At 38.0% G+C, this 11,036-nt stretch overlaps 1 protein-coding gene across 1 annotated transcript in view; it reads left to right on the top strand.

Annotated features, from left to right (window-relative positions):
* The first annotated feature begins 5,504 nt into the window (after nucleotides 1-5,504).
* The window catches only part of LOC135203997 (uncharacterized), a 61,567-nt gene continuing 56,035 nt past the window's right edge, over nucleotides 5,505-11,036 (top strand). Inside the window, exon 1 of the mRNA XM_064233921.1 lies at nucleotides 5,505-5,956. Coding sequence (XP_064089991.1) covers nucleotides 5,881-5,956 — 76 coding nt within the window. The 5' untranslated portion in view covers nucleotides 5,505-5,880. The remainder of the gene's footprint in view (nucleotides 5,957-11,036) is intronic.

The following is an 11,036-nucleotide window of genomic DNA, read 5'->3' as shown; positions in this document are numbered from 1 at the left end:
AAACAGAGGCTGAAGGCCAAAGCACATAAGATCCATCGGTACATGAACAGGAATAAGGGATACCAACAGAACAAACTATTCGGAACCAACCAGAAAAGACTATACAGCCAACTAAGAGGGGAAGACAACCACCAAGAAATTCCTGAAGCCGAACCAAGTAAGAGACTCTGGGAAAACATATGGAGCAATCCGGTATCACACAACAAACATGCAACATGGCTCCAGGAAGTCAAGGAAGAAGAAACAGGGAGAATAAAACAAAGATTCACAGAGATCACGACATACACAGTCAGACACCAACTAAAGAAAATGCCAAACTGGAAAGCCCCAGGTCCCGATGAAGTCCATGGATACTGGCTCAAAAACTTCAAGGCCCTACACCCACGAATAGCAGAACAACTCCAGCATTGTATCTCAAATCACCATGCACCCAAATGGATGACCACAGGAAGACATCCTTAGTACAAAAAGACAAGAGTAAGGGAAATATAGCCAGTAACTACAGGCCTATCACCTGCCTACCAATAATGTGGAAGTTACTAACAGGTATCATCAGTGAAAGGCTATACAATTACCTAGAGGAGACAAACACCATCCCCCACCAACAGAAAGGCTGCAGAAGGAAGTGTAGGGGCACAAAAGACCAGCTCCTGATAGACAAAATGGTAATGAAGAACAGTAGGAGAAGGAAAACCAACTTAAGCATGGCATGGATAGACTATAAGAAAGCCTTCGACATGATACCACACACATGGCTAATAGAATGCCTGAAAATATATGGGCAGAGGAAAACACCATCAGCTTCCTCAAAAATACAATGCGCAACTGGAATACAATACTTACAAGCTCTGGAATAAGACTAGCAGAGGTTAATATCAGGAGAGGGATCTTCCAGGGCGACTCATTGTCCCCACTACTCTTCGTAGTAGCCATGATTCCCATGACAAAAGTACTACAGAAGATGGATGCCGGGTACCAACTCAAGAAAAAGAGGCAACAGAATCAACCATCTGATGTTCATGGACAACATCAAGCTGTATGGTAAGAGCATCAAGGAAATAGATACCCTAATCCAGACTGTAAGGATTGTATCTGGGGACATCAGGATGGAATTTGGAATAGAGAAATGCGCCTTAGTCAACATACAAAAAGGCAAAGTAACGAGAACTGAAGGGATAAAGCTACCAGATGGGAGCAACATCAAACACATAGATGAGACAGGATACAAATACCTGGGAATAATGGAAGGAGGGGATATAAAACACCAAGAGATGAAGGACACGATCAGGAAAGAATATATGCAGAGACTCAAGGCGATACTCAAGTCAAAACTCAACGCCGGAAATATGATAAAAGCCATAAACACATGGGCAGTGCCAGTAATCAGATACAGCGCAGGAATAGTGGAATGGACGAAGGCAGAACTCCGCAGCATAGCTCAGAAAACCAGGAAACATATGACAATACACAAAGCACTACACCCAAGAGCAAATACGGACAGACTATACATAACACGAAAGGAAGGAGGGAGAGGACTACTAAGTATAGAGGACTGGGGCAATATCTGAAAACCAGTGAAGACGAGTGGCTAAAGAGTGCATGGGAAGAAGGACTAATAAAAGTAGACGAAGACCCAGAAATATACAGAGACGGGAGAATGACAGATAGAACAGAGGACTGGCACAACAAACCAAAGCACGGACAATACATGAGACAGACTAAAGAACTAGCCAGCGATGACACATGGCAATGGCTACAGAGGGGAGAGCTCAAGAAGGAAACTGAAGGAATGATAACAGCGGCACAAGATCAGGCTCTAAGAACCAGATATGTTCAAAGAACGATAGACGGAAATAACATCTCTCCCATATGTAGGAAGTGCAATACGAAAAATGAAACCATAAACCACATAGCAAGCGAATGCCCGGCACTTGCACAGAACCAGTACAAAAAGAGGCATGATTCAGTGGCAAAAGCCCTCCACTGGAGCCTGTGCAAGAAACATCAGCTACCTTGCAGTAATAAGTGGTACGAACACCAACCTGAGGGAGTGATAGAAAACGATCAGGCAAAGATCCTCTGGGACTATGTATCAGAACGGATAGGGTGATACGTTGCAAATAGACCAGACGTGACGTTGATTGACAAAGTCAAGAAGAAAGTATCACTCATTGATGTCGCAATACCATGGGACACCAGAGTTGAAGAGAAAGAGAGGGATGGATAAGTATCTGAAAATAGAAATAAGAAGGATATGGGATATGCCAGTGGAAATCGTACCCATAATCATAGGAGCACTAGGCACGATCCAAAGATCCCCGAAAAGGAATCTAGAAAACCTAGAGGCTGAAGTAGTTCCAGGACTCATGCAGAAGAGTGTGATCCTAGAAACGGCGCACATAGTAAGAAAAGTGATGGACTCCTAAGGAGGCAGGATGCAACCCGGAACCCCACACTATAAATACCACCCAGTCGAATTGGAGGACTGTGATAGAGCAAAAAAAAAAAAAATAATAATAATAATAATAACAACAACTAGGCAACGCTTTGAGAAATTTTTACTCCTTTCTTTAGAGGTTATAATAATAATAATAATAATAATAATAATAATAATAATAATAATAATAATAATAATAATAATAATAATAATAACAAATTAACGCTTTGAGAAATTTATCCTACTAATATCACCGCACCTCCTTCGCAATTTCTGACAATGACTGCAAATACAAGCAATCTCGTGCTTGGGAAAAAAAAGAACGCACGTTAAATAGTAACTACAGCGAAAACAAATGGGAGATAATCACTAAACAAATTAAAATAGTATGGCCGAGGTGAATTAAGATAAAGAAACATTAAAACAGGGTTAATTAAAACAGCGCAGAAGTACGAAAGGCATTACAGGATAAGGGGAGAGAAATGAAGAAGAAAAAGTTTGCGGAAAGAAGTACCACAACTTGAGTCAAATGAAAGAGTTGGGGACAAATATCATATCTGTATCCCGAAAGTTAGACTCAGTAACACAGACCATACTAATCATCCTGTGGGGGAAGATAATCATTAAATCGATTGGCTGAATGACCCGAGAGATGAAATTGGAAAGGACAACGTATAGAACTTATACTCACTTCTACGACTAATAAATCGACCTGATACAAGACTGTATAGTTACAGGTGGTTTCAAGTTGGTAGAGCCGCGTTTTTCCTCTGTCTGTGGCTCTAGAATGTTTAAATATGCAGCTCCTATAGGACCTAAATTATACAAGCTTCTTCTTGAGCCGAGGGAGATTGAGGAGTCGAAGTCTTTCAAAAAGAAACTTAAAACCTTTTTGTTAAATCGGTGTTTTGGCGTGGAAGATCAAACTGTGGATGTGGAATTGGCAGTGTAATCAAATTCATCGGATGAATAAACTGTTAATTTGATAATCGTGGTCCCAGCGTTTAATTTTTTTTTTTTGTGGGGGAAGTGAAAAGAGAGAGAGAGAGAGAGAGAGAGAGAGAGAGAGAGAGAGAGAGAGAGAGAGAGAGAGAGAGAGCAGTCTCTGAGGGAATGTAGTAGTCGTCTTCAAAGTATAACGCTCTGGAACTTTCTTCCCCTCTAACGTCTACGATGCTTCGGGGTTATCCCAAATGCTTCTGCTTTCCCTGACCTTTGTTAATCTTTCATGCTTCTATTTATTTCCATAATGGTGCACCCCCCACCCCACCCCACCCCTGACAATTATCTGCATCAGGCCTGTGGTACAGAAGAGCGCTGCGTTTCCTGCCTGTCCCAGCGGAGTATTCTTTGAATTGCACAAGTAGCAATGGTAAAGAACAAAGGAAAGCTAATGCAGTCAAAGCTCTCTCTCTCTCTCTCTCTCTCTCTCTCTCTCTCTCTCTCTCTATATATATATATATATATATATATATATATATGTGTGTGTGTGTGTGTGTGTGTATGTGTGTGTGTATGCATATATATATATCTATATATATATTTATATATATATATATACACATATATATATATATATATATATATATATACATATATATATATATATAATATATATATATATATATATATATATATATATAGATAGAGAGAGAGAGAGAGAGAGAGAGAGAGAGAGAGAGAGAGAGAGAGAGAGAGGAACCTTTCTACAGCAGGAATTAGTAGGACATGTCTGAATACCTTTCGTGTGCCTGAGACAATAGTGAACAATATTACCAATGTCATGGACATTTTTGTACCAACGTTTTCATGATCAGGATGGAAAGGAACTTACTATGGGAGCAACAGCAGCTCCGGCTGCCCTGAATAGCTTTAAAACGAAGTCTTAACTAACCACAATGCACAATGTCACTTCTTAAAGCTATCAAGCTGAAAGGACGAGAAAGTCGTAGCGTTATCGATAGTCGCGTGACCATAGTTCTGGTAACTCCAAGATTACAATGTCCTTCATTTGAAACTTTAAGCAAAATCTGGAACATAGTATAAGGTCACTGACAGATAATGAATTATCCAAATAAGGGGTTATATAAGTAGAGATTTGTGGAAGTAAAACCATAAGAAAGACATGTATGGCGCTGGCGTCTAAGCGGACTTTTCCTTCAAGAATAGAATAGAGTAGCGTGTGGAATTTAGGGCTGCGGCCAAGCACTGGGACCTAGGTGGTCATTCAGCGCTGAAAGGGAAATGGACAGTAAGAGTGTTTGAGAAGCGTAACAGGAGGAAAACCTCAAAGCAGTTACACTATGAAGCCATTGTCCGGAGAGGGTGGAAAGTTAGATGGAAGAAAGAAAATATGAACAGAGATACAATAATGGAGTACACTGGGCTGCAAATCACGAATATAAGCGCAGGATTGTAGTAAGGAATTTACATACAATAGGAATTCGCTTGCAATACAACAATGGCGCAAGCAAGCGAGGCAACAACAGCTAAAATAGCATGACAGTTCCGCAGAGGACCTGTGCGTCGCAAGAAGTTAAAGACAACGATAAAATATCCCGTATTGCATTTTTGTACTCTTTCTTATTGCCTATATACATTATACTTGGGAAGAAGTTCTATATATAAATCGTTTGTTACTCGGTATACAAAAAACCTCCGAAGCCGAAGTAATCGATATCACGTCTTGTTTATTGTTCTTCAGATTCTGTATTACACAAAGTTATGTTGGCACCTGTACTGAGTCTTAGAACAGAGATTATAATAGTACTGTGTTCTCTTACTAGCAACAGTTAAAGGGAGGGGTATACAATGATTTTATTTATAGAATAACTGTGATTGATCACTTCTTACGTATATAGAGTATATACGTAGCTGTATATACTCAATATAAGCTGCAACGTGCAGCCAACAAGTCGCCAGGCAACGCGAGGACCACAACACACACAGGTGCCATTGCAGGTGACCCACTGTGTACAGGGACCCCAGGAAGGTGCTTATCGACCTATCCCGTCTCACTGTAGTGTCAGTCTGCCACCAGATCTGCTGAGGAGTGTAAGGTGCTTCTTTCCTGTCGTTTCGAGATCCCTCCCTCCCCCCCTTGTCCACCCTTGACCTATTTTGTGCAGGTTTGAAGAAGAGGACGCTGCTGCTGCTGTCCCCATGTTTTCGAAGACTGGAGCTGGAAAAGCTGGCGTCGTCTACCCGGCGACTCGGTGCTAAAAACCAGATACTTTGACTCCGGTAAAAACCGTTTCGAAAAATCAAAGCTGCGCAAAATAACGGTCAGGTGGGCGGACCTAGTGAAACGGCAGTAAAGACGCTGACTGACAGACTTTAGTAAAGCTAGTTTTTGTTTATTCTTTTAACTGGTGGGTCCAACAGGTGAATGACGGCAACATCCCGGGAACACAAGGACCACGGAGTGACGAAATTTTAAAGGAATGATGACCCGTCCAAAGTTGGCTGGGACAGCCAATGTCTCGGTCCTGGTTGTCCTCGTACTGTGCGGCATAGCGGGTAAGAAAATGCAGAATTATGTTTATTATCTATAATATAGTTTCCCCTAAAATTTTTGCTACTTTTCTTATGAATTGTTATTTTTTGTTATTTTTTCGGTCAGACACATACTATATATATATATATATATATATATATATATATAGATATATATGTGTGTGTGTGTGTGTGTGTGTGTGTGTGTGTGTATATGTCTGTAAATAAAATCTTCTGTTAAAATAGGATACGTCACAAGTACAAAAGACACATTAAAACTCTCTGGTTTACAGCTCAGGATTATATTTCGGTGGATATGATCCTTTAGCTTTAAACCAGAGTATTTTAATGGTTCTTTTGTACCTGATATATATATATATATATATATATATATATATATATATATATATATATATATATATATACACGTACTCGTACGAACACCAGCTTACTAAGGCACGTTCCATTTTAGTTCAATTTGCATATTTGAAAATACGTATACTTTATTCACACGAATATACAGACTGTGCGCCACAGTTACAAAAAGAAAATGCATTCCTGTACAATATATAACCCGCTAAAGTGAATCGCAAATCGCGTGTTTTTTATACTATATATATATATATATATATATATATATATATATATATATATATATATATATATATATATAGTATAAAAACACGCGATTTTGCGATTCACTATATGCAGGTACAGGAATGCATTTTCTTTTTGTAACTGTACGCACAGTCTGTATATTCGTGTAAATAAAGTATACGTCTTTTCACATATGTAAATTGAACTAAAATGGAACGTGCCTTAGTAAGCTGGTGTTCGTGCGAGGACATTCTGATCACGCATGTCTGTTGTATTGAGTTTTACATTTCTGATTTTTTACTAAATCGAACACCAGCTTACTAAGGCACGTTCCATTCAAGTTCAATTTACATATGTGAAAATACGTATACTTTATTTACACGAATATACAGACTGTGCGTACAGATACAAAAAAAAAAATGCATTCCTGTACTGTCTACAACTATTGTTTTCGTATCTGTAGACAAATGGAGCAAACCTTCGAATCGAAGGAATGTATCTTAATCTTTTGTCCACCATGACGTCTGCACTCTTAACTTAGAAGCATAGTTAGGTATATGCTACGTCGATTAAGTACAAAAGGAAGGTGTGGAAGGTGTACTGTAAGCTGCAGTTCAGCAGCTTAGAAAAGCTAACTTCTATATGATTACAGATGAACCTTATTCTTATGGAACGAGCCCACCCAAGGGGCCACTGTCTTGAAATTCAAGCTTCCAAAGAATGTGACGTTTTCATTAGGGAGAAGTAAGAGGAGGTAAAAAGAAATACAGATAGTAGAGATCTAATTTATTATAAAAATAAATTGACAAATTAATAAATAGATAGAAATGTTAGTAAATTATTAAAATGCCAGCAAATTAATATTAAGGTAATAAAGCAGTGCATCTTCGCTTAAACTTTGGAAGTTCCAGTTGCAAGACGACCTATAGTATTCAGCCCCTCATGCACGGAGCACTGTAGGTATTACTTAAGGTTCTTTGCAGCGCCCCATCGTCCCCCTAGCTGCAACCCCTTTCATTTCTTTTAACGTACCTCCATTCATATTCTTTCTTCCATCTTACTTCCCACCCTCTTCTAACAGCTGTTTCATGGCTCAGCTACGAAGCTTTCCTCCTGTTACACCTTTTAAACCTTTTATCTCTCAATTCTCCATTTCAGCGCCAAATGACCTCATACATCCCAGCGCTTGGCCTTCGGCCTAAATTGCATTCTACTCTTCGGTCCCCTCTGCTGCTTTGCTTGACTGCATTTTTGCTCTCCTTCTGTTCCTTCAGGCCTCTTTCTGCATGGCTGGCCAACTTCTTTAACTTTATTTTGGTTCAGTTTTCAAGTCGTTTAAACAATTCTTTGGTCGATGTCGAAGGGATTGTGGAATTTAACTGGCTGGTCTAATTGGATTACTGGACAGTAGTAGTAGTAGTAGCAGCAGCAGCAGTAGTAGTAGTAGTAGTAGTAGTAGTAGTAGTAGTAGTAGTAATAAGGGTTGTTAGGCCACCTGTTGTTGGACAGAATGTCGAAAAACAGTGTCGACATGTAAAATGTTGACGGTCAAAATACCGATACACTTGAAAGAAAACTGGACAAAATGTCACAAAGACTAGTAGGTAGATTAACACAAAATGAAAACATTGGATGCTTATTTTAAAATTAAACTGAAGAAAAAAAATATATATTGTACATTAAATATATCTACTTTCCCTAAAAGAAAGTGTTCAGTAAAATGAAAAACAAATTACATTTGATGGAAACTTATAATTTCACTAAATAATATATATATATAGATATATATAATACTATTCTATATAGATATATTTAAAATTTATAAATATATATATATATATAATATATATACTAGAAGAATTATATATTGTATCGTGAATAGATCTACTTTCCTAAAGAAAGTGTTCAGTAAATCAAAAAAGAAATACATTTGATGAAAACTTATAATTTCACTAAATATATATATATATATATATATATATATATATATATATATATATATATACTTTTAGAAGAATATAAAAAATTATATATTGTATCTTGAATAGATCTTCTTTCCCTTAAATAAAGTGTTCAGTAAAATAAAAAAAAATACTTATGATGAATACTTATTATTTCATTAATCATATATATAATTTTACTTTAGATATTCTAGTCCACTTTGAGATTCATAACTATCAACAATATTTGTTAGTCGCTAGTTTACTACTGCATATTAAATTCTCTCGTACTGTCTTCCAACATTTTTCCTCTATGCAGTCGGTGGGGTATGAGGCTGTACTTCAGTCAGACGAAAACACTTGGTTAGCACATCTCCTACAGATTTCCCACCCCTCCCCCATCCCGCCCCCTTCAGGTGGATGGACTTTCCTCGATGGGTGTGAAGCTTTAACTATTCCAGGTGTAACTTTTGACTCACTTCTAACTTTTGAGGAACATCTAATGAAAGTTTCAGCAAAACACACGAAGTCAAGTATCGGCACAAGGTTCTCCCCATATATTATATATATATATATATATATATATATATATATATATATATATATATATATATATATATATATATATATATATATATTATTAACAGTGATAAAATCAATGCAACCTTTTTGAGGTCATTTGTCCATTTGTACTCCCTTTACTAGAATACCGTTCTCCGGTGTGGATGTCTGCTTCTGCCAGAGATTGATCTCTTTTTAGATAGAGTGGTTCGTTGTGGTATAGGTTTTTGTTTCCTGATAATCATGACTGGTTTGTCAGTATTTCATAAATTAAGTTGTATTTCAACAGAGGAGCGCCTCAGTGGCTTGATCGGTATGGAACTTGGCCTGCCACCTCGGGCATTCCACCGAGGGGTGAGAGATGTGTATTTCTGGTGATAGAAGTTCATTACTCTCGACGTGGTTCGGAAGACACGTAAAACCGTTGGTCCCGTTGCTGAATCCCCACTGGTTCCATGCAACGTAAAAACATCATACAAACGAACAATATTTCAACAGAGGTGTAAAACCAACCTACAAACGAAAACAATTTTATTTCCAACAAAGAAGGTAAAACATCAATGGTAAACGCAACAATATTTCAACAGAGGTAAAACATCATACAAACGAACAATATTTCAACAGAGGTAAAACACCATACAAACGAACAATATTTCAACAGAGGTAAAACACCATTACAAACCGAAACAATTTATTTCAAACAGAGGTATAAAACACCATACAAACGGAAAACAATATTTCAAAACAGAGGTAAAACACCCATACAAAACGAACAATATTTCAACAGAAAGTTGGTCTAAAAACACCATACAACGAACAACTTTCAAACTAGAGGTAAAACAAAATCAATACAACGAAACGAACAATATTTACAGAGGTAAAACATATACAAAAAACGAAACAATATTTCAACAGAGGTAAAACACCATACAAACGAACAATATTTCAACAGAGGTAAAACACCATACAAACGAACAATATTTCAACAGAGGTAAAACATCATACAAACGAACAATATTTCAACAGAGGTAAAACATCATACAAACGAACAATATTTCAACAGAGGTAAAACACCATACAAACGAACAATCTTTCAACAGAGGTAAAACACCATACAAACGAGCAGTATTTCAACAGAGGTCTTTCACATTATCCCTTTTATCTGCCGAGACCGACCAGATTCGCTGAACAGAAGCACCAGCGTGCAGTAAATGTTCAGCCTCGCTGTCGAACTGCTCAGTTCCAGAGGTCCTTCATTCCTCACACCGTTGGACTGTGGAACAGTTGATGCAACTGCTTTGAGGTTTTCCTCCTGTTTCACCTTCCAAACCCTCTTTACTCTCAGTGTCCCTTTCAGCGCCGAATGACCTCACTGGTCCCAGCGCTAGCCCTTTGGACTAAATTCTATATTTCATTTTATTCTAAGACAATCAAAAGTTGAGTTAAATATTCTAAAACTATATACTATGGTTTCTATTCTTCAGAAATAAAAGCTGAACTAAATGCTAACAATACTCTAATGAAATCTCCTTATTGCTCTGTTTTGTAAACGAGCCACGTTGAATTCTCTGCAAAAATATTTAACTTTTACTTTCTTCGATTGTAAGTCGGTTTAAATACTCAATAAAGGGGTCAAGTTCAGTAATCTCAAAATTTCCCTTCCGGCGCTGATTGATATGACCTCATATATAGGTCCAAGCGTCTGACTTGCCTTCTAGTCCCACATTCCCATTCCAAGCACATTCCCATTCCAAGATCCCCCATCAAGATTGGAAGCGCGACGAATAGCGTGTCATGGAAGCGCTTGCGCTTCGAAAACCTCTGAGAAGGTCAAAGTTCACACCGCAACTACAACTGAATATAACGAGCTGTACCCAGTGACAGATGAATGCGGAATTGTCATAATCGAGTTCTCCGGGCGCGGCAAAAACTAAACTTACGCTTTTCGTATTGATCTAACTCATTTGGCATGTCATAGTCTGAGTTCTTTATCATTTGCAATGCTC

Source organism: Macrobrachium nipponense, chromosome 44 (assembly GCF_015104395.2).
Source record: "Macrobrachium nipponense isolate FS-2020 chromosome 44, ASM1510439v2, whole genome shotgun sequence".
NCBI lineage: Eukaryota > Metazoa > Arthropoda > Malacostraca > Decapoda > Palaemonidae > Macrobrachium > Macrobrachium nipponense.
This window is presented reverse-complemented; position numbering and strand designations above follow the sequence as displayed.